This window comes from Engraulis encrasicolus, chromosome 19, assembly GCF_034702125.1.
Source record: "Engraulis encrasicolus isolate BLACKSEA-1 chromosome 19, IST_EnEncr_1.0, whole genome shotgun sequence".
NCBI classification, from domain to species: Eukaryota; Metazoa; Chordata; class Actinopteri; order Clupeiformes; family Engraulidae; genus Engraulis; species Engraulis encrasicolus.
The window spans coordinates 16,692,506-16,717,505 of record NC_085875.1 but is presented as its reverse complement, the minus strand read 5'-3'; the positions used below and the strand labels follow the sequence as shown (position 1 = coordinate 16,717,505).

General features: G+C 44.3%; 1 protein-coding gene across 1 annotated transcript in view; it reads right to left on the bottom strand.

The window, feature by feature from the left end:
- Positions 1-25,000, bottom strand: part of galnt16 (UDP-N-acetyl-alpha-D-galactosamine:polypeptide N-acetylgalactosaminyltransferase 16) — a 111,021-nt gene that overhangs the window by 30,187 nt on the left and 55,834 nt on the right. Inside the window, exons 7-10 of the mRNA XM_063183704.1 lie at positions 13,765-13,852; positions 12,811-12,895; positions 8,957-9,060; positions 4,898-5,024 (exon numbers count right to left, since the gene is read on the bottom strand). Of these exons, the coding sequence (XP_063039774.1) occupies positions 4,898-5,024; positions 8,957-9,060; positions 12,811-12,895; positions 13,765-13,852 (404 nt within the window). The remainder of the gene's footprint in view (positions 1-4,897; positions 5,025-8,956; positions 9,061-12,810; positions 12,896-13,764; positions 13,853-25,000) is intronic.

The following is a 25,000-nucleotide window of genomic DNA, read 5'->3' as shown; positions in this document are numbered from 1 at the left end:
TGCCACTAGAAACTTATACAAGAAATCATTTGTCCCAAATGCAGTTAACATAATTAACAAGAGGGATTTATATCTTAGATGAGTCATTATGACTAGTAGGCTATTTTATGTAAACATCTATTTCTTGGAGTGGTATAGTTACCTATTTATTTACTTGCTATTTATTCCTTGTAATATCTTATTTTATTTTACTTTTTATATTGTTAGATCACACCTATTTATTCATCCATTTACTGGAGTGGTTTCCCGGATTGTTCTTGCGTGGAATGGGGTGTCTGTCTTAAATGTGTAATGTCTTTGAATGTGTAATGTGTAACTGTACGTCTTTTATAATGGTGAAACTGAAGACAAGTTTCCACACCTGTGGACATTAAAGAATCAAATCAAAAATCAAATCAATAAGAACAGTCAAGTCTAAAGTCTTTTCACCTAAATTAATTTTGGTGGCCCATGGGAGGGAAGAACATTTCAGCTGAAGCCTAAACGGTTACGTGGCGCTATTCCGACATGTCGCTATTCCGACGTTAATGTCTTGTCGGAATACCGACACGTTTCCAACCGTCCGACGCTATTCCTACATGCCGCTATTCCGACATCCCTAGCCTTAACCCTAACCCTAACCCTAACCCCTAAAAAGTGTCGGAATAGCGGCATGTCGGAATAGCGGCATGTCGGAATAGCGATTGCCCCCCAGCCTAAACAATGCTAACCTGGTTCTCATGCAGATGGATATTCTCAAAGTGTAACGAAATTGCAAGAAAGCACGGTAACGCTTTACTTTACGGTACAGTATTTACTGTGTACTTTCTGCGTGTAACAGACAGAAGTTACATGGTATCTAACAGGTTAAAAAGGGGGTAATTACAAAGTAAATACTATGTAATACACATATCTCAAGAATTACTACGAAACTACTGCGTATTTTCTAACCATCTAATCATCAAACTTCTCTGTTACCCTGTTGTTACCCAATTAATGGTATTTACATTGTAATTACCCCCTTTTTACCCATTAGATACAATGTAACTTCTCTCTGTTACCCTGCTGTTACCCAGAAAGTACCCAGTAATTACATATGGTAACTGTACCGTAAAGTAAAGCGTTACCGAAAGCACTAAGGGTCTGCGCGAGAGCCAGGCTAAAACAATGCTGCCCTACAAAGGCAAAGTGCAGTAACGACAAATTTTGTCAAAATTGAGTTTAGACTGAAAATGATCCTCTTTACACCTCCTTTATCTTGTGACAAACCCTTATGGTCCAAATGTGTCCCGTTTTAGAGGTATTGATACAGAATGTCAAATTTGCAGTACCGGTAGCCTACATATAATATTTAGGGCTTTTGTGCCTTTATTGTTTGATAGGACAGTGGAGAACAGACAGGAAATGGCTGGGAGAGACAGACAAGGAAGGATTGGGAAATGACCCGGGAGGGACAGGAATCGAACCCGGCACCGCACAGCAGTCCAGTGCCCAGCCATTAGAGCCAAAACTGGGCCCGTAAAATCAATCTTTTTTATTTTTAGGGGCTTTTTATGCCTTTATTAATGGGATAGTATGATATACTGACAGGAAGTGAGTGGGAGAGAGAGATGGGGGAGGATTGGGAAATGACCCCGTCCGGACTCGAACCGGGGTCCCCATGGGGCTGGCATGAAAGCCCAAATGTGGGGGGCTTAGCGCGCTGCGCCACAGCACCCTCAGTAAAATCAATCTTGACACACAATTCCTCTCTGCCAGTTGCCATTGTTCCTGTAGTACGTTAGCCTGATTATCATCGACGTTTCAATGTCTTCGAGACTGTCATTGTTCCTGTAGTACATTAGCTTGACTATCATCGACGTTTCAATGTCTTCGAGACTTGCGTCACTAGGAGGGCACAGCCTAGCAAGCAGTACATTGCAGTGGCTTGGTAGCTCAACTCAACAGGAGGCCCATATCGACACGACACAAGCCAGAGCCAGCAAAAAATCACTAATTGGTCTCAGGGCTAATTGGTTCTGTAGCTCAGTGTTTCCCAACATTTTTTTTCTTGTGGACCCCCTAAGCCCTTTTGTCATATCATCAATACCCCCTCACTCAAATATCTATATCTCTTCTTCTATCCCAATGTGACGACTATGCTCCACACATTTGTTATTTGTGATTCAAATTTTCTGTGCGTCCCCTTCATATACGTCGTGCGTACCTCTTGCAGTACACATACCCCTAATTGGGAATCACTGCTGTAGCTAAAGCAGCCTGATCTCACACTTCAAGGGTGTCCCTCAGCTCACCTGCTGTAGGTGAGAGCACTGCTAATTGTTGCTGTAGCATGTTGTAATTGCTTGGTAGCACAGCGGGACAGGTTGCTATCAGGGGGGCAGGATTTGGCTGGTTAGCTTCGCCAATTAGCAAGTCACCATTTTCGCATTTCCGACATCCACTTCGCTCCACTCCGGTCATTATGCTTGGTGGGTGAGCAACCTTTACATGTCTGTGGTTGGGCACCTCCATGCATCCAATGCCCGTCTTCCATATAGCTTTCTGATTAACCGTAAGTCAGACAATAACGTGGCACGTAATTGGCTGAGTAAAATGTCGGCGGAAACGACTCTATCTTTGAAGCTGAAAAATTCGTTCAATTTTGGCTGAATTCACTAGCTTAGCATTTCCCATTGAAATGACTGGAGGCGGGACTTAGTCACTCTCTCCAGTTCTTATACTACCTCCATGGTTGCTATGATACAGGTTAGGGTCACAAGGTCGGGCCAGGATTTACAGGGGTGGTACCAGTGATGTCACTCACTAATACCTGTAGCTGATTTGGTATAGTGTACTTATCATGGCAGGGCAGTCATGGGTAAGCGGTTAGGGTGTCAGACTTGTAGTCCAAAGGTTGCCGGTTCGACTTTCCGATCCGTCAGGTTGATGGGGGGAGTACTTAACCAGTGCTATCCTTCTCCATGACTGAGGTATTGTCCTGCTGCACTGCTCCCTTTCAGGTGCCATTGGGGGCTGCCCCCTTGCACAGGTGAGGCATATATGCAATTTCGTGGAGTGCTGTTGTGTCACAATGGGAGTTGGACTTTCACTTCATTTGTAACACACGATTAGAGGTTTTCGCACTCTCTCTTGTTTGGCCATTGATGTGCCAACAATACACGCGTCTTTAGGCCTACATCATGTACGGCCAGTGTGTAGGCTTGATGACTTTCTCCCTAATGCTGTAGCCCAGTGGTTCACATCTTAGGCGACACGCTTTAATGTTAGTAGAGTGGGTTAGGGTTGTGTTACAGTAAAACAACCCTTACGAAAATCGACCATGGTGAATCATGGTTTTCATGTTTTTTTAGCATGGTTCGGCATGTTTTTTTTTTATTACAATGGTTCAATTATGGTTTGATTAAACCATTGTCACAAACCATACTAAAAAAAATGAGAACCATGAATAACCATGATCCATGGTTAGTTTTCATGGTAAAACGATGGTAAAACGGAAAACCCCCCAAAAAATCATGATTAAAAGCCATAGTAAGACAATGGTTGGTTCAGAGTACTTAGAGTAACCATGACATATACCGGTTACTACAATAAAACCATGGTCTATTTTTGTAAAGGAGGGTAGCCCATATCGACCAAACGTCCGTCAAGAAATCACTCTCTTGCCTAATTGGCTCTAAAGCTAACGAGCCTAAATCCCCCACACATTACATCCTGGTTGTCACTCAGCACACTTGCTGTAGGTGAGAGTGCTGTTAATTGGTTGAGGAAGTGCGGAAGTCGATAAGTTCACTTTCTCTATGTGAGAGTTCTGCTAATTAGCTGGGGAAGCTAACCCCTTTAAACCTAACACCTGACAGCCGACGGCCTGGCTGGATGTCATGTCATCGGAAAACAAGTAGGCGTCAGCGGTGCACCTTCCACCATCTGTGAAAAAGTTTCACCTGATGCGCCATCAGCTCAAAAAGAAACTAGCAAGTGGCAAGTGGTGAAAGGAACGCGGGACAGTGAGAACAGGAGATAGTATTGATAATGGGCTAGGCCCAAAACGTTGGTTATTCCGGTTCAGTTCAAAAGTTCAGTAGACTTTTTAGACTTTTTTTTTTTTTCAAATTTCTTAGCTTGAAATATCACTTCAGCCAATACAGCCATTCTGTGATCCTCCGTTTTTTTAACCACTTGAATGTCATGTCACTCTTTGTTTTTCCTATTTCTAATATATTTTGGTGGTTTTATAATGCCTTTTTATGCTTTTTTTCAACGAAGAGTGGGACAGGAAACATGGACGTGGTATAACCCATTAGGCCAGAACTCGAACCTGGGTCCCCGTGCATCCCCCTGTGCAGTACACGGCATGGGTGAGTTTGCGCAGTGTCAATAGGTGCAATCAAGTTATCGCAACGGCTGCATCCGCATTTAGACACCAATGCATTCTGGCTCAAAAAGTTGCATGACGGTTAGATTTCCTGTCAAACTTCAAAATTTCGGTGATGTTGCGTCAACGAGGTATCATGTCACATGGTGTCAAACGATCGCGGGATGAATGCGACTGCAGTCAGATCTTGCAACCTCTGCAGTTGCTTATCCCCTTCAACGCTCGTCTGCAGACTGCCTCCGAGGTCACACGCCCATGAACTGGTTGGTCAACAACTCACTCACGTGTGTATATGCGTCTTGTCTCACACCTCTACACAAGTTTGTGCAGGTCCCCACATAAGCTCCTCCTCACTGCCTGTCCCCCCACTCCTCACACGTGGTGTGTTAGTACAGCGAACTGGTGCGAGCTCATCGTCTCGTTCATATTTGGGGCCGACTTTAAATGCGCTGTATTTAATAACACCCACATCGTGACAAGTTCTCGCTCACGTGTTTTCTCTCCATCGATCGTCAAAATTCTAAGTCGAATAAGCTTACTCACTTGATGTAGGTGAGAGCGTTGCCCTCTGGGAAGTCGTAAGGGTGGCGCTTCCTGAAGACGTGGCCCACCCGACTACAGGGAAGGATCTCCAGGCTGCCCCCACACATCCACACGCGGAACGACAGCTCTGCAAAATGGAGGAGCACAATATTTACACTTTACAATACTTTAATATTTAATAATAATATAAATATATAATATTTACACCGCACAATACTTTACACTTAGCTGACACTTTTATTGCTTTTAGTTATTTACACAGGGTATTGGTTACAGTCCCTCGAGCAATGTGAGGTTACCGGTAGGTCCCTTGCTCAAGGGCACTACAACCATGAATGTACGTAGGTATAGGGCAATGCAAGGGTGGGATTCAAACCTGCAATCCCCTGATATTAAGATCACTTCGATAACCACTAGGCCATGAGTGTATTTGGTCCCAGTGTACTCTCGTAAGTGCGGAACTACAGCTGTGAGGAAGAGGAGGAGGAGGAGGAGGAGGATGAGGAGGAGGACATATGGTAGAGAATGGCGGAGAGTAAAAGAATGCATATCCCACCTCACTGAGGCCAGGTGCAGAACAAAGGCGTATCTATCAACAGGGTGGGGGGGGTGGTGGGGGGGCGCTGTGGCACAGCACACTAAGCCCCCCACATTTGAGTTTGCATGCCCATGGGGACCCCGGTTCGAGTCTAGCCAGGGTCATTTCCCAGCCCTACCCCATATCTCTCTCCTGCTCATTTCCTGTCTCCTCTCACACTGTCCTGTCCAAAAAGCCCCCAAAACATACTTAAAAAAAAGCATTGATGGGTTGAAACGTTGTATCTTTTATTTAACCTTTCAGTTGGAGTTGCAGTGCGCGGAGAATAGAGGAGGACATATGGGAACAACGTGTTACTTTATATCCAATTTATTCACAGACGACAGAGCCCGTAAAGGGATATGGAGGAAAGGAAAGAATCGTAAATGTTTCAAGTGCGCTCCAGATTAAATTCTTTGACTCTTTTTGTTCTTTTCCTGTGTCAATTAAAGGATTCCACATAATCATTATCTGTTTTCTTTATTCCCATATTGGATTCATTGAATAGATAAGATAGAATCTGTGTGTGTGTGTGTGTGTGTGTGTGTGTGTGTGTGTGTGTGTGTGTGTGTGTGTGTGTGTGTGTGTGTGTGTGTGTGCGTGTGCGTGCGTGCGTGCGTGCGTGCATGTGTGTGTGTGTGTGTGTGTGCGTGTGTGTGTGTGTGTGTGTGTGTGTGTGTGTGTGTGTGTGTGTGTGTGTGTGTGTGTGTGCGCGCACGCACATTTAAGCATCGCCTGCAGGGTATATATATATAACATACAATTTGAGCCATAGCCATACATGTTGATGTTGTTGTTCATGTTGGACATCATCATACAGCATGGTATATCATGCCTTATATTGCTGACTAGGGGAGCAGGGCTTGACACTGGCACCTGCCAACCGGCTAAATGCTGGTGAAACTTGGCTGTGGCTGGTAACAATAACTAGCCAATTTGGCAGGTAGCTTATTCAATGGTATGACATCAGAATAGCATATATTCTGCACTTTACGCCTTGTGTATCAATTGTTTCTATTTCAGTAAAAAAAGCTCAGTTCTATTTGTTTGATTTATTTCCATGTAGAACACGATGCACTCATCTGATTGCTTTAACACCTCATCTTCTGATGATCTAGATGAACAGCGTCATGATACAGAAAAAATAATTATTTCAAATTTTCGCTAGTAGAATAGCTGGATGGCTAGTGACTCAGGAAAACCACTAGCCACAGTGGCCGACAAGCGAAAAGTTAGTGTCAAGCCCAGTAGGGGAGTGTCAAAGTGGAGAGAGCGGTGAATGCCGGCGAACATTTTAAACAAGTTACGTAATGCACTTTTAAAATGATGGACCAGGTTGTAATTAGAAACTATTTGCAGTTTTATTGATTTTCCCCTTTGGGCTCAGGCTTCGGACACACCCAGTAGTTTAACGCATGACAGGCAACCGCAAACGTATGTCACTCACATCAATAAAACCTCTCCTTAACCCCTCAGCATGTTTACAGAACATGTTTTCCATTATCCTGGTCCCCTGTGAAATGTGGGGTTTGTTTCTGGGTTTGTAGGGTCACATTTGCTGGTCATACAGTTGCTTTAGATACATAACTACTTGTGTTAAAGTGATACTGTCCCCTTTTTGGAAATAAGCTTATTTTACACCTCCCATTGAGTTAAATAATTGAGTTTTACCTTTCTCCTATACTTTCAACCGTTCTCTGAGTATGGCAGTGCAAATTTTACCTCCAAGCTAGCAGTTAACATTGAGTCCTATGAGACCAGCTGGCGGCTAAAAGTTGAAAGTATAGGACAATGGTTGAAACGGTTGAAAGTACAGGAGAAAGGTAAAACTCAATTATTTAACTCAAGGGGAGGTGTAATATGAGCTTATTTCCAAAAATGGGACAGTATCACTTTAAAGCCGACGTACATCCATAAATTAACCGACTACCCAATTACCTTACCTGTACTTAACATAACTGTCTCATGCATGCATGTTTGCAAGCCTGGAGGATCACTGGAAATAGCCTTCCCAAGTTCACATCTATCTATCTATCTATCTATCTATCTATCTATCTATCTATCTATCTATCTATCTATCTATCTATCTATCTATCTATCTATCTATCTATCTATCTATCTATCTATCTATCTATCTATCTATCTATCTATCTATCTATCTATCTATCTATCTATCTATCTATCTATCTATCTATCTATCTATCTATCTATCTATCTATCCATCTATCTACATATGTATTATACTATACTAGATTAGATATTGTTTAACTTGTATTTTAGCCTTTATTAAGACAGGACAGTTTGCGAGTGTGACAGCAGGAGATGAATGGGAGAGAGAGAGACTGAGGAGGAGGACTGGGAAACGACCTTGTCGTGCCGGATTCGAACCCGGGTCCCCGACATTACAGTATAGTGCCTTAGCCTTGTGAGCCATGGTTGAGGCCAGCCTCCCCCTTCACGACACACTGAAACCAGAGATTCTTTAAGTATATAGAGATATGCCAACATAATAGGTTTCTATGGGCACCTAACATGACCAGGTTCCGGTCTGCCTAAAGGGGCGTGTCATAATGCTCCTAGCATTGAATAGAACAGTCCTCAGGTCTGCCTAGGTCTGCCTAAAGGGGAAATTCCCCCCCTCCCCCTTGCAATAATATAACCCAGAAACAATGGGCCAATGGAACCTCTCTCTCTCTACTCTCTCTGGTGTAGTCTACGTAGAATGCGGGTATACGGACTACACCCATTTCTAAATTTTAGGGACTTCAGTATACCCACTTAAAATTGATTGATCCATTATTTAGAACAGCATAAATATATACAGTATACCCACTTCAAAAAATGCTCGAATATACAGTATACCCACTTCAAAAAAGTAGACTACACCGCTGACTGAAGCTATGACACTCCCGGACTCACTCGATGGAGCAATACAAAAGGAGATGGCTCCAATGTGGCGAGGACCGCTTCCCTCCTTCTATTGTTATTTCGCCGCCTTGAGTTGAAACATCTGTAATGACGCCGTAGTTGCCGTAGTTACGCTCCAAGGTTCCGCAGTGGGAGTGCAGTGCGTTCACTATTGACACCCTAGGGGTGCTGCTGTGCTGTGAAATCAGACATTGGAAATGTTCTTTGGACTGTGCACACCCAAAACTACTTGTGGTTTCATATGGGGCTTCAAAGAAGAGAGAACGAGCTCAGCCAGGCAAGATGACAGTACCTCTTTATGTGTGACGGATAACAACCTGTGTAGGGGAGCTACATGTGTTAAGAAGGTGTGTGTGTGTGTGTGTGTGTGTGTGTGTGTGTGTGTGTGTGTGTGTGTGTGTGTGTGTGTGTGTGTGTGTGTGTCTGTCTCTGTGTGTGTGTGTGTGTGTGTGTGTGTGTGTGTGTGTGTGTGTGTGTGTGTGTGTGTGTGTGAGTGTGTGCACGTGTGTGTGTATGCACCTGTGGTGGACACTAAAGTGCTAAAATAAACGTACCGAAGTTCTCTCCTCCCCAGATGTCCATGTGTGTGTCGTACTGGCCCAGGTGGTTAAACCAGTTCTTGTCCATCACAAATATCCCCCCAGCAATGACCGGAGTTCTGCAAACAAATGTGGAATTAGTGAAAGTGAAAAGTGAATGCCCATTGGGAAACTCCAACTCCCATTGTCATTGTGACACAGCACTCCACAGCACACAAGTGAACACTGCACACTGCACACTGCAAACAACGAAATTGCATTTATGCCTCACCCGTGCAAGGGGGCAGCCCTCAGTGGCGCCCCATGGGGAGCAGTGCGGTGGGACGGTACCATGCTCAGGGTACCTCAGTCATGGAGGAGGATGGGGGAGAGCACTGGTTGATTACTCCCCCCACCAACCTGGCGGGTTGGGAGTCGAACCGGCAACCTCTGGGATGCAAGTCTGACGCCCTAACCGCTCCCCCATGACTGCCCTTATTAGACATAAAGACATAAAGATATGAAGATAAAGATGGTGTTATGAAATGAAATGCAGCGAGACAAATCATTTGATACACCGCTGCTGTTTCAAGTTTTCTCACATTTCACAAACAAAGGTCTTAAAATTAGATAAACTAGCTAACTTTGTGTGTTTTACTTTGTTATACCCAGCACTACTTGTTCAACAATTAAAGGGACACGGTGTGAGATTTTTAGTTGTTTATTTCCAGAATTTATGCTGCCCATTCACTAATGTTACCTTAATCATGAATACTGACGACCATCATCAAATTCTAAGTATTCATTATGACTGGAAAAATTGCACTTTTCATACATGAAAAGGGGGATCTTCTCCATGGTCCGCCATTTTGAATTTCCAAAAATAGCCATTTTAAGCTGCAAAAATGACTCTACTTGGACCATACTGGAAAATATTTGTTTATTACTTAGTAAACTTTCATGTAAAGATCAAATTTGGCAATAGGCAGCCCAGTTTCAATGAGCAGCATAGTTGCAGTACCTTTTTTGACCATTTTCTGAAAAGTGTACCTTTAAATACATGACACGTCACAGGCTATCATACATCACATCAGCAATCCTCTTATTTCCATTATTACAGTACTGATATATAATTTAGGGAACAAAATAAGAGAGCAAGTAGGGTTTGCCCTGATGAGGACTGATTGTAGTCGAAACGCATAGGCGTTATCCATTAAAATAAAGGATTTTTAACTTTTTCCACTAAGATCAGTGTGCCTCGGATCATTCTGACTACCACTTTCAACAAGGAACCTTCTGTTTGGACCTTCACATTTTGGAGATAGTCACAAGCCAAGTTGCTGAAGTTATCATGTCCTTTCTGAAGAGCACCTGATTCTTTTACAAACAATTGACCCAACGCAGCACTCTCCTTTTCCTCTTTCTTAAGAGAGCAAGTAGTTTCACATACAGTACAGTACAGTATTTGGAACACCAAAGAGCAGTAGTAGTTCTACACACGTATCAGAGTAAGCAGCGCTTACATCACGCAGTGTTTCCCATAGTTTCCGAAAATGTTAAAAAAAAATAAAATAAAAAAAAATAAATAAAAAAAATTTTAAATTTTTTTTACGATTGCCGTTTTCGTTAAAAACGATTTGAATTACGATTTCCTTCGCATTTTCCTCCTGGAGTAAATACATCCTATAGAGAAAACTACACCAAGTGCTTGAAAGACAGAGGGATCAAAAGCCTAGTCAAGTTGTTGTAGTTAACTTGGGTTTGGGAGCAATAAAAAAAAACCTTCAGAGAAGGGACAGTTGGGATGAGTTTAACACTCCCCAGGCTTTGTTTTACAGTTGTAATGAGTTAGGTGACAGGCCTTAATTGACAAGGCAGAGGAGACATCGGGCTGCATATAGAAATTAATGTGTAATGAATGTGAATATACATAAATGTGTAATATGTTGTTCAGCCCTTTTAATGGGAGGAATTTTGAAAAACTGGCCCTGTGACCAGCACCCCTCATGTAGAATGTGTACGCCTATGTGTGTGTGGGGAAAAGGCATAGTCTACCCTCTTAGAACTTTTTGTTTATGCGTTAACAATTTCACAGTAATCTTAAAATTCTTTAGCCTAGCGAGCCAGACCCGTACAGCAAAAAGCTGTACCAGGGTCTAGGAGGGCTGGGCAGCAGTGTGGGCGGGATAAACGGTTGCTTCAGCACTCAACGCCACGCAATTGGATGGCAAACAACCAATCCCCACACACTTCTGTGTAACGTCACAGCTGTCTTGTGAAGCGGCAATTCCGAGCCGTCGTAGCAGTGAATGCGTGTGATCACCACAGCCACAAACAAGTTTCCTAATAAATCGTGTTTTCACTTACATAGTTCAAAAATGCCTCGTTTTAAACCACACGGCCCTTCTTGATCATCCAGCGAAATATTGAGCAATTTGGGGCTTGTTAAATGGTTATATTTATGATTGTTGTCAACATGGCATGTTCGGTGTTAGCTAGCTAGCTGTATACCCATAACTAATACACGGCTGGATATTAGCTCTGTGTAATTGACGACAGATTGGCTAGCCGCTAGCTCGGTAGACTCTAGGTGTCATTCCCATCTATTTAGTAAGCGACTTACAAAGCTCCCGAATGTCTCGTTTTTTAATGACATGGATCTTATTAGAAATTTGGGGCAGGCATATTAATACAAGGCTGGATACCTAGCTCTGTGTTATTGGCGACAGGTTAGCTAGCCAGCGAGGGCCCCTTTGTAGGTGGAGCGGCAAATTCGAGCCGTCGTAGCAGTGAATGCATGTGATGACCACAGCCACAAACAAGTGTCCTAATAAATCGGGTTTTCATTTATACAGTTCAAAAATGCCTCGTTTTCAACCACATGGCCCTTCCTTGATCAACCAGCGAAAATGTTGAGCCATTTGGGGCTTGTTAAATGGTTATATTAAGACTGGATACCTAGCTCTGTGTTATTGACGACAGGTTAGCTAGCCACTAGCTTGGTAGACTATGCCATTCCCATCTATTTAGTAAGCTACTCAAAGACTTTCAAAGCTCCCAAATGTCTCGTTCTTAATGGCATGTGTCTTATTAGAAATTGGGGCAGCAATTTCATTCTACCTACAGTAGTGGTCTGATAATAGCGCGTGACTATCTGGTCCTGTAAAATGCTCAACTTAGCTTACCGAGCTAGTGTAAAACACCGAATGATCAAATGGTATTGTGTTGTGATCTATTTGTGTCCGATAAGTTCATGGTGTATTATTACATCAGTCCATGTCAGACACGAAATGTATTATCATCCAGGCTTTTTAAATTAAGTGCACTTTCGTGCTGTACGTAGCACGGACGGACACCATTCTTCTTCTTAGAAAGTTTCTTGTTTACTAAGTAGCCCGGCCCCCCTCGCGATTTGATTGGCCCTGTCATCGGATAACTTCCAGCCTCGCAAAACGACCAGGGTCCGCTAGACTGCCCCCGGGAGCAAATTCAATTTGCGGTCGCTAGGGGCGTCTAGATTTCTAGGCTAAAAATTCTTATCTCTGCTCCTATTTTGTTTTATTATTATTTTCATTACATAGACCCCTGCATGTGTATTATGTTGCCTTATTTCTCTAAATATAAATGGCTGAAATGTAGGCCTAGGCCTATAGTTTCTCCATGCGCCAATGTCATACTGTACTCATAGTTTTGCCATTTTGCATTTACACTGCGCAAATACAGCGCCCCCCATGCCACCCCCCCCCCCAAAAAAAAAAGGCCCGCGTGAAAACACCCCCCCAACCCCCCCCCCCACGGACAAAAAAAATTCCCGGCTGCCCCCATAGTTTCCAAAATTTCTGTGGGAAACACTGTCACTTGTCAACCACTCAACACTCTACTGCACTCACTTAATCGGCTGGGTCGGGTCCGTCCTGGACATCTTCTGTTCAATGGGAATCTGTTCCCATTTAAAGTGCAAGCTCCAGTCGAACCCTGAGGGAGACAGAGAGATAGGAAATGGAAGATACGGAAATGGAAAAGAAACAGACCTGAACAGAAGGAGAAAAAAAAAAGAAACACACTGCCGTAGGAGACTTGGGGACCATGAGAATAGCTTTAAATAAATCATGAATAAATCCTGAGGCTATGTATGCCTGGCTGTGACACTGGGCAAAAAAAACAATGAGTACAACTAGGCCATTGTCAATCAACTGTCAGTGTGAATTACCAGAGCTATGTGACATTGGCTACCACAGGAGATACACTATGTGGAGGCAACGATGCTCCTGTGTGTGTGTGTGTGTGTGTGTGTGTGTGTGTGTGTGTGTGTGTGTGTGTGTGTGTGTGTGTGTGTGTGTGTGTGTGTGTGTGTGTGTGTGTGTGTGTGTGTGTGTGTGTGTGTGTGTGTGTGTGTGTGTGTGTGTGTGTGTGTGTGTGTGTGTGTGTGTGTGTGTGTGTGTGTTTGTTTGTACCTGTGTGTTGGCACTCCACCTTAAATGGATTGTGTAAACTGAACACATTATTATTGCTATTGTTAGTATTATCATTATTATTATTATTATTATTATTATTATTATTATTATTATTATTATTATTATTATTATTATTATTAACACTGTGTTTGTGTGTGTGTATGTATGTATGTATGTGTGTGTGTGTGTGTGTGTGTGTGTGTGTGTGTGTGTGTGTGTGTGTGTGTGTGTGTGTGTGTGTGTGTGTGTGTGTGTGTGTGTGTGTGTGTGTGCGTACCGTACATGCGTGCGAGCAACTGTGCGTGTTTGGATGTGTGTGTGCACGGCACGCGTGTGTTTGTGGTGTGTATTGACATTGCCGTCCCCATGGCAACAGACATGCTCGCTCACCTCCCCTGAGGTCAGCGGAGGCCGCTAGGTAGGCGAAGTTGTCCAGACTGATCACATCAATGATGGGGCTGACGACCCTCGTGTGGTCCTGCAGGGAGAGAGAGAGAGAGGGAGAGAGAGAGAGAGAGAGAGAGAGAGAGAGAGAGAGAGAGAGAGAGAGAGAGAGAGAGAGACAGAGAGAGAGGGAGAGAGTAGCGTTAGTGGTCGGAGGGGGACAGGCACCCTCAAAGAGAGACAGAGAAAAAGATAGAGAGAGAGACAGAGAGAGAGAGATGCACAGAGAGAGAGAGAGACAGAGAGGTTCATAGACAGACAGAAAGAGAAGAACGAGAGATACACATAAAACAAGACAGGGAAAGGGTGAGAGAGAGAGAGAGAGAGAGAGGGAAAGAGCGGATTACTCTGAGGACATGTTACTGTGTTTATATCTAGCCTGCCCTGACAGTAGAAGCAATTTCAACTCTCGATTTGCAAAGTTGAAATGGCCCAATCAGAAAATTGTCATGTCCCCGCCCTGATTTTCAGTGGGGCTTTCTGATTGGTCACTCTCCAACCAAGAAATCTTTTGCTCTGGTTGCAAATCAACAGTTGAAAAGAAACGCTTCAAATCCCCCAAATCCCTCTGTAGAATCTACAGGACTGTGCTTCTGCACAAGATCTTCTGTTCCCTGACATAAAAAGTGTTGCGAATGAGCATTGTAAATAATGAAGCTGGACTGATGTGTCCTCTCATCCTTAGGCGTAGCATTGAGTAGGTGGAGTCACACAAGTACCCACCCACCTGCCAATCAGGCACATCCAGTCAGAAGTCTTCCATAATTTGATTAACAGACATTTCAAGTTTTGGCAAAGGACACCCTCAACTTTTTGGAAAAAACGATAAACTGTATCAACTTACATTAACAGACATTTCCCACAACCCTTGACACTCAGCCTCTCTCTAGTGCAATGGTCTCCAATTGTTTTTCCCTTGGGAAATGTAGAGAAACTGTGGCTGAGGGACACTGACGTTTTAGTGATCGCAAAGTCACACATGACAACACATAACAGGTCTATATGTTTTCATTTGTTCTGACCCCATGGCGGACCAAAATATTTGCCATGTCCAGGCCATATCTGGCCCGTATCTGGGCCACCACTTGGAGAGCAGTGGCCTAATGCTAGCAGTTGAAAGCTGTTACGTTAGCATTGTGTTTCTCAACAGGGGCTCTACAGCCCACCAGGGGGGCGTAAAGGAGCCCTCAGGGGGCCTTACAATGGATACAGCTGAGAGGTGGGGTGCTTACGTAATTGCCATTGGGGAGCATTAGTCTATTTTATTTTTTAATACTAAGCTGGGATTGTTGGGAGGTTTATGATGAGGTCATGGGAGCGTTTGTTAAAAAAAAAAAAAGTTGAGAACCACTGCGTTATGGGCCGTACACACATGTCGCTACTAGTTACTCGCTCAGCGAATGAAGTCAATAGAATGTCGATGTGTTCCAGCGAGGCGAGTAGGCGAGTACTGTACAAGAGATGCGATGTGGGCGGATCCTGAGTTTAAAATATTTTATCTTCGAACGAGGCGAGTAAGCGAGTAACCAATTGGCAGTCAAAGCCACGGGAACTTTCAGCGAACGTTCCATGAAAGAGTGGCGAGTAGGCGAGCGAGCGAAAAGCTAGCTTTGTGTGTGTACGCCGCTTTAGCGAGTTCAGGAAGGAAGGAAGCAATATACCCATGAAGCCAATAAATAGATGACATCATTCTGACATTGGAAACCCTCATCCCTCCAATAAACATATAGCCGTGTCGCATGTGTGTTCCATAACACACCAAAAGCTGCCTGCTCTCTCGTGAACATCCCAAAGGACCCTCACAGGGAAATAGCACGGGGTTAAGAATAAGTCGCAGTCACTCAAAGTATTATGACTTACTAAAGCAAAACAGATTAAAGAGGTCTGCATTTGATCTGCACTGCGCTGTGCTGTGTGTGTGTGTGTGTGTGTGTGTGTGTGTGTGTGTGTGTGTGTGTGTGTGTGTGTGTGTGTGTGTGTGTGTGTGTGTGTGTGTGTGTGTGTGTGTGTGTGTGTGTGTGTGTGTGTGTGTGTGTAACTGCATGCGTGTTGCCAAATTGACGTAAATACTGTTGGAGTGTGTGTGTGTGTGTATGTGTGTATGTGCAATCACATCGTGACTCATTTCATGACAGTTTAAGTGTGAGTTTAAGTGTGAGCGTGCAGTGCACAGAAGAATAAGAAAGAGTTTTACAACGCGGCCCCAGTCAAAGCAAGTGTTTTGAGTTAGGAGGGGGGGGGGGGTAAAGTACATTGTTTCAAATGACAAGGAGGGTGGGGTGGGGGTTGGGGCTGAACTCTGCTTGAACCCTGCACTCTCAGCTTTACTCAGTCAGTCAGTCAGTCAGTCAGTCAGTCAGTGAGTCAGTGTGTGTGTGTGTGTGTGTGTGTGTGTGTTTTTTGTTGGACAAAACCACAGCTTGTCTTGTACAATGGCGTGTGTGTGGTGTGTGTGTGTGTGTGTGTGTGTGTGGTGTAGTGGTGTGTGTAAGTGTGTGTGTGTGTGTGTGTGTGTGTGGTGTGGTGTGGTGTGTGTGGTGTGTGTGGTGTGGTGTGTGTGTGTGTGTGTGTGTGTGTGTGTGTGTGTGTGTGTGTGTGTGTGTGTGTGTGTGTGTGTGTGTGTGTGTGTGTGTGTGTGTGTGTGTGTGTGTGTGTGTGCGTCAGGGGTAGTGCAGGGGAGAGCCCAGATAAGGCCTATACAGTATAGCGGAGCACAGAGCCAGAAGACAAGAGTGAGCACCATGGGAGTGCTGCCGAACCAAGGCAAAGTGCATTAACTACATAGTTTGTAGAGTTGCATCGGATCCTGATTTTTAGGATACCGAATCCACTGCTTAAGATCCTGCCGGATCCAGAACCGGATCCTACAAAAGGGTTGAAACACATAGCCAACTCGCACACGTGGGCCCTTTTTATTACGTTGGCTCAAACTATTTTTTAGACTCATTGGTTTATTGCCACACTGCCTGCAACGGCTACTTCCAAAGGGCTTTCACTCCATGCAGTGATTGGGGTTGTGAAAGACTGACTGAAAAGCCTAAGCTAGATATGCACCAGACCCTGATATTTAGGTAACATGCCTGATACCGGATCCACTGCTTACAGTAAGATCCTGCCGGATCCGGATCTTGTGAAAAACCCTATTATCCTGCCTGATCCGGAACCAGAACCGGATCCTGTGCATCTCTAATATTTTGTAAAAATGGAGTTTAGACAGCGGCCTAACAGTAGGGCACTGGGCTACTGTGCCGGCGTCCCGGGTTCGATCCTTCCCTGTCTCTCTCTCTCTCTCTCTCCCCACTCGTTTCCTGTCTCTCCTCCACTGTCCTGTCACAAATAAAGGCAAAAAATAATACATTCAAATTTAGTTTAGACTGACATTGGTCTTCATATCACCTCCTTCTTCTCGTGACCAAGCATTATGGTACAAATGTGTCCCATTTTAGACATATCGCTGTGTCAAATTTCCACTGACTACAATATCCGACCTCATACCAAGACCTTGAACGAAGGCATTTATCTCCGTTTCAATGTTGGCGTAGTAACTGCACTTTGCCTTAGTAGGGCAGAGTGGGGTCGTCTATGGCAGAAGTTCCCAACCTATGGTTCGGGACCCAACTTATGAGTCGCCAAAGATCCACAGAGGGTCGCGAAGCCCTCTTGATTTTAAGGGGTCTCATTTTAAATATACAGTGGCCCATGTTGAATAAATGACTATAACTAATATATGCATAGAAGCAACAAAATGTAAGTGCTACATGAAACATTTATTCTATATTTGACCAAAGACGAATTGAGGAATAAAATAATTAAAATGAGTTTTCGCAGGAAACAGAGGGCATCTTGCGACTCCCTCTCTTGCGGGCGCTCGCGAAGAGAAGAGAGGAGAAGAGAAGAGAAGGATGCTGTTAATATCCAATTAAAAATCTTTTCTTCCGCCTTCCCCCATCCCCCCTTCCCCATTCCACTCAAAAGAACACATACAAGATCACACTCGAATCACACTCACACAAACAAAGAGGGAGGAGAGAGGGGAATGAGAGAGAGAGAGAGAGAGAGAGAGAGAGAGAGAGAGAGAGAGAGAGAGAGAGAGAGAGAGAGAGAGAGAGAGAAAAGACAGTGACAGAGAGAGAGAGAGAGAGAGAGAGAGAGAGAGAGAGAGAGAGAGAGAGAGAGAAAGAGAAAGGAAGGAACATAGAGTAGAGCGAAACAGAGAGGAGAGACAGAAATACATCTGCTTAATTTGTGAGTCTAATGGGCTTAATTCCACGTCTAGATTCCGATTCAGGGGGTGGAGAGAGAGAGAGAGAGAGAGAGAGAGAGAGAGAGAGAGAGAGAGAGAGAGAGAGAGAGAGAGAGAGAGAGAGATGAAAGGGTTGAGAGGGAATGAGAGAGAGAGAGAACGAGAGGATGCAGAGAGACAGACAATGTAGTGACAGAGAGACAGATGGAGATCCAAAAACAGATCCAGAGACAGAAAAGAGATGCATCTGTTAGTTCAGTGTTTCTCAAACTTTTCCTGCCATTCCCCCCTTCAGAAGTAGGGTGTCTGTCTGCGCCCCCCTCGAGCAAAATGGTTAGGAGAATACAAATAAATAGGCCTTCGTAAAGTTTATTAGAGCCTATATACACGTATATGGCCTATGATATTCTCTAAATATTTGTGAATAAATTAATGAATATATTGAGATTGTAAAGTAAATGTGTTGACTTAATGGCAAAGCAGAAAAGTATTAAAAAAGGAAAAACCTTCTGACTAGACGCGCCCCCCCTCCAATACCTCCACGCCCCCCTAGGGGGGCTTCCGCCCCACTTTGAGAAACACTGTGTTAGTTAGTGAGTTAGTTAGGGAGGGAGGCTAATGGGTCTAATTCCACATGTCATTTCTGCCTGACTGGACCAGGGATTGATTGGTGGACACTGACAGCTTAATGAGGATATGCCTAAAAGGCACTGGCCATTTTGGGTACCGCACACACACAACATAACACCACACCACCACGAAGAACCGCAATACGCACACGCACGCATGCACACGCACGCACGCACGCACGCACACACACAAACACACACACGCACAAACACACACACGCACACACGCACACACACACACACACACACACACACACACACACACACACACACACACACATACACACACACACACACGTGCATGCACAGACACATGCACACAAACACAAACACACACACACACACACACACACACACACACACACACACACACACACACACACACACACACACACACACACACACACACACACACACACCATTGTACAAGACAAGCTGTGGTTTTGTCCAACAAAAACACTGAAGTCATTGTATGAGTCATGAATGCACTGGGAAATCCAAACCAATCACACCACAAACAAGGGGAAACCACTACAATTGAGCCACTACTGCCACTACAATGCAAAACTTCATGAGTTTTATTGACATAATGATGTGGTTGTCTGTTGTCTGTATGTCAGTGGCAGTCAGAAAGGACGTCTGCCCTGCAAGGACCCACATGTAGCTCCAGTGTGTATCCAGTGTTGCCAGATGTGTCTGACCAAATCCCGCCCAAAAGCTTCTCAAAAACCGCCAAAATGTGTTAAATTCCGCCCAAATTCAACAAATTACATTGACTTCTATGGGCCCAAAAGGCCGGAAAAAAAAAGCCAAATGGCCATTTTTTTTGGTTTTTACCCGCAGACGCTCATCCCAAGTAGCCCAATTGGGCGGGCACCCGCCCAATCTGGCAACACTGTGTGTATCAGAGGCCTTTCTAGTCACTCTATTGTACACCCAGGGCTCGACATTAACTTTTTTCATTACCAGCCAAAATGACTAGTTAGTAGTTAGTAGATGTTGATCTTACTAACCAAACACACATTTACCTATGGGTAAAAGTGGCTAAAAGTATTTTAGAGGGGGCAAGGATGATGGCACTGATGATGGGCTAGACACGAAACGTTTGTCCCTTGTCTGTCGGTTTTATTTACTTTTTTTGGCTTTTTTAATACAATTTTTGATGTTGCATTCAGCTCCAGTGTGCGACTCCTTTCTTCCTTTTCATGAGGGGGGCAAGGACAGCATGTGAACCAGGGCCCAGGGTCCTCCCATGTTGGTGGTAGGGGCCCTTTTTTGACATTCACATGCTATTTAGGGGGGCCCTACCACTGTTTTGCCCTGTGGCCTGGTGTGCAATTGTTCCGACAGTGCTACTCAGGGCTTGACACTGGCACCTGCCAACCAGCCAAATGCTGGTAAAACTTGGCTGTGGCTAGTAACAATTTCAGTCTCACTAGCCACTTTGACTGGTAAGTTACTTTTTGGTGTGACAAATTACAGTAGTTGCATCAATTGTTTGTATTTAAATGCAAGAATATTCTGAAGGAAAAAAATGGACAATAAAACTCTGGCAGACAGGCTAAATGGCTAGTGACTTGTAGCCTGGTTCCTACCAGACCTCTGTGTGTGTGCTCTGGAGCCCCCTGGTGGTACTCCAAACACACACATCGGTCTGGGAGCATGTGGCAGGATTCAATTTCTGGACACAAAAAATAATGCCGAGCATTTATCACTTCAATATCACTGGCAGCTCACATTGAGGAGTCACAGGACATATTATAGACTATATTGACGCTTTAGAGATCAACAGAAAAAATGGTTTTGAAAGAATTTGTTGATATTGAAGCAATAAATGCTGCGATTATTTTTTTGACTGTAGAAATGGAATCCTGCTACATGCTCCCAGACCTAGTAGTGGAGCTCACAAAGCTGTGCGGAACTACAGGTCGGGCAAGAGCCAGGCAAAGTGACTTGGGGAAACCACTAGCCACAGTGGCCGGTGAGCAAAAAAGTTAACATCAAGCCCTGCTGCTACTAGCATTACTACTAGCATTACTACTAGCACTACTACACTGTACTCTATTAGTAACGCGACATGATGAAGACCAAGAGGAAATCATCCCAGCTCTGACAATGAACAGAAAACAAAACAAAACCAAAAAAAGCAGGTCAGGGGCAGCTGAGCTAAAAGAGAGACTGGCGTGCACGGCTCAACAGAGCGAGCTCGTCAGGAGTCAGCCAGGTCAGCGTTCGTTAACTCTCTCATTAGTGTCTAATCAAGCGTGGCAGACGCTCTCATTAAGACTGACGGCTCCTGAGAGTCCCATTTGTGTCGCTGCGTCGCTCGGAAACGAACTTCTTTCTCTCTCTGTCTCTGTCTCTGTCGCTGTCGCTGTCTTTCTCTCTCTCTCTCTCTCTCTCTCTCTCTCTCTCTCTCTCTCTCTCTCTCTCTCTCTCTCTCTCCCTCTGTGCTTAATTGGAAGTCCCTTCAGCGTTGTAATGGGGCAGCTGCTACTGGGAAGATGAGTCACAGACACTTACAGACAGACAGACTTATTTATTCTACACTGTAGATTTGAAGCGTTTCATTGCAAAATGATGTACGTAAATGCCATTTTTTTATATTATGATTGGGAATGACTTTATAAACCTGTATAAAATGCACTTTGCAATGCAATGCAATACAATTCCCAATACAAAAATGTCTATTTTCCGAAATGTTCCAAAATCGATATGTCATTTTGCGACAAAGCTCTTCATTTCCACAGTGTTACTATAACACTAAGAGAGCAAAGCCAACACTTGGGTATTAAAATCTATGGTAACACTTTCTATGAAGCCCATATCTATAGCGCGTTATAAGCATATTTATAACAACTTATAATGTGCATTATGATTAGTCACAATGCATTATGGCTACTCTCATAACGCTTCATGATGTATTATAAGTAAGGGTTAATGTTCGGCGAGAAGGTCGCTACCGTGGAATAGCAGCACAACAGAGAGAATCTTTAGACCCCGACACGGAGCGGAGATGAAACAATCGCTTTAGCAGTGAAAAGTCTTGTTGCCATTGACAGCGGTCTGATATACTGTAGAACAACTCGTCCTTATCTCAAATATCAGACGTGCGAACGTTGGGGAGCCCCATTGAAATGAATGGAGCATTCGACCGATGACGTCACACCATATAATAATAGCTAATAATGCCTCATGATGAATATAAATAAATAAATAAATAACTCCCTTGTATTTATAACGCATAATAAGCTAGATGTATAGTTATAACTGTTGATATAATACATCATGAAGCATTATGAGTATAGCCATAATGCATTGTGACTAATTATGATGCACGTTATAAGCCATTATAAATATGCTCATAATGCACTATAGAATGGGCTTTAAGTAAAGTCGACTTCCAAAATGTTGGCTTTACCCTGAGAAACTGATATAGAAGACTGTATTCCTCTATATTGCATAGCGTGTGTTATATAATTAAATATCCCACTGTTGTATATACATCCCATTTCCGTAAAAGTCAATCGAATGGAGCATATGTATAGCATAGTGTACTATAAGTTGTCCAAGTTATAAGTCATGACAATAAAAGGCCTTCTATTCTATTCTATTACAGACAGACCGTCAGTCAGACAGACAGACAATGAAAGGGTGGTTTGGTGTGGGCGTGGGCGTGATGGTGTGTTTGTGTGTGAATATAAATATTTGTGTGTGTGTCCATAGTGTGTCTTCATGTGGCTGAGTCAGTGTGGGCATGATGGACTGTGTTTGTACACACACGTCTCTGTCTGTGTCAGTGTTTGCCCCTGTCTATGCTTATGTTTATCTGTGTGCATTTGTCACGGTTTTTGTTTATGGGTGGATATATATATATATTTGTGTGTGTGTGTGTGTGTGTGTGTGTGTGTGTGTGTGTGTGTGTGTGTGTGTGTGTGTGTGTGTGTGGAGGTGCGTGTGAGCGTGTGTGCGTGCGTGTGGGTTTCTATGTGTGCATGCATGCTTGTGTGTGTGTGTGTACATGTGAGTGCATACGCGCGCATGTGTGTGTTTGTGTGTGTGCGTGCCTGCAAGTGTGTGTGTTTGTGCATGTGCCTGCGTGCATGAGTGTGCGTGTGTTTGTGTGTGTGTGTGTGTGTGTGTGTGTGTGTGTGTGTGTGTGTGTGTGTGTGTGTGTGTGTGTGTGTGTGTGTGTGTGTGTTTCCCGTATGACAGAGACAGAGGAGGCTTGTGGTTGGGAGGGACTGACTGCTTACAAGAAGGAGTCCAGTGGAGAAGCTCTGATCTGTTCTGTGCTTGTGTGTGTGTGTGTGTGTGTGTGTGTGTGTGTGTGTGTGTGTGTGTGTGTGTGTGTGTGTGTGTGTGTGTGTGTGTGTGTGTGTGTGTGTGTGTGTGTGTGTGTGTGTGTGTGTGTGTGTGTGTGTCTTATGTGTGATCTGTTCTGTGCGTGGGAGAATTACTCAAGACTTATTCACAAGGAGACACAGGCATTAGAGTCTAGACTGTGTGTGTGTGTGTGTTTGTGTGTGTGTGTGTGTGTGTCTGTGTGTCTGTGTGTGTGTGTGTGTGTGTGTGTGTGTGTGTGTGCCTGTGTCTGTGCATGTGTGTGAGTGTGTGTGTGTGTGTGTGTGTGTGTGTGTGTGTGTGTGTGTGTGTGTGTGTGTGTGTGTGTGTGTGTGTGTGTGTGTGTGTGTGTGTTTGTATGCTTCCACCAAAGAAAGAGAGCTGTATATCTTAATGTCTGACTGTGGATGTGGCTGCAACCTCATGCAAAAAATCCTGCGTGTGCAAGTCAGTGAGACCAAACATGAATATTTGTGAGCCTGTGTGTGTATGCATTACCGTGGGACCAAGCGTGAATAGTTGTGTGTGTATGTGTGTATTATGTGTGCAATTCTGTGAGACCACGCCTGAATACTTGGGTCTTGTGTGCGTGTGTGTGTGTGTGTGTGTGTCTCTCATGTGTGCATGAATACATCTGTGTTGGGTGTGTCTATGTGTGTGCGTGCTTGCGTGTGTGTGTGTGTGTGTGTGTGTGTGTGTGTGTGTGTGTGTGTGTGTGTGTGTGTGTGTGTGTGTGTGTGTGTGTGTGTCTTATGTGTGCATGAAAGCTTGTGTGTAGGGTGTGTGTGTGTGTGTGTCTTATGTGTGCATTAATGCTTGTGTGTAGGGTGTGTGTGTGTGTGTGTGTGTGTGTGTGTGTGTGTGTGTGTGTGTGTGTGTGTGTGTGTGTGTGTGTGTGTGTGTGTGTGTGTGTGTGTGCATGAATGCTTGTGTGTAGGGTGTGTGGGTGTGTGCATGTGTGTGTGCGTGTGTCTGTCTCATGGTTTGCATGAACGCTTGAGTGTAGGCTAAGCTGTGTGTGTGTGTGTGTGTGTGTGTGTGTGTGTGTGTGTGTGTGTGTGTGTGTGTGTGTGTGTGTGTGTGTGTGTGTGTGTGTCTTATGGTTTGCATGAATGCTTTTGTGTAGGCTAAGCTGTGTGTGTGTGTGTGTGTGTGTGTGTGTGTGTGTGTGTGTGTGTGTGTGTGTGTGTGTGTGTGTGTGTATGTGCGTGTATGTGTGTGAGTGTCTTATGTGTGCATGAATGCTTGTGTGTGTGTGTGTGCATGTGTGTGTGTGTGTATGCGTGTGTGTGTCTTATGTGTGCATGAATGCTTGTGTGTGTGTGTGTGTGTGTGTGTGTGTGTGTGTGTAGACTGTGTGTGTGTGTGTGTGTGACGCTGCATGACTGACCAGCCTGACCGCCGGCCGCTACAGGGATCGCATTCCCTCATGCGTGCACAACAGGAGGCAGTGGACAGTGCAGTGCAGAGCGGCCATTACTTATTGGTCGCGGCACATGTCATGTGGTCACACCACAAGCTAGGCCGCCCGGCCTTGGAATCTACTGGTCAGAACACATGTGGTCACAACCAGTGGTGTAGTGGGATTTTTTTAAAGTGGGGATACGCGATTTTTAACGTCATCAAATTATTATGCAACTTATCATGTCAAACCCTCCAACTGTCCTTAATCTCCTGTCGTTGCTTCTCCGTTTTCATCTGTTTGGACAATCACCTGCAATACTGCTATGTGATCATTCCTTTTTGTATTCAAACACGGGCAGAAGATTTTTTTTAAATCTCACTTCAGGAGAAGTGGGTGGACTGCGTACCCCCGCGTACCGCGCCCACTACACCCCTGGTCACAACACACGCTATAGGCCGGCCTTGGACTCTACTGGTCAGAGGTCATGTGGTCACAGCCAGGCATGGAATCCCCGACGGAACACCTTAGGGTGCCTTAGCCTTTTGAACCACAGCCAAGGCT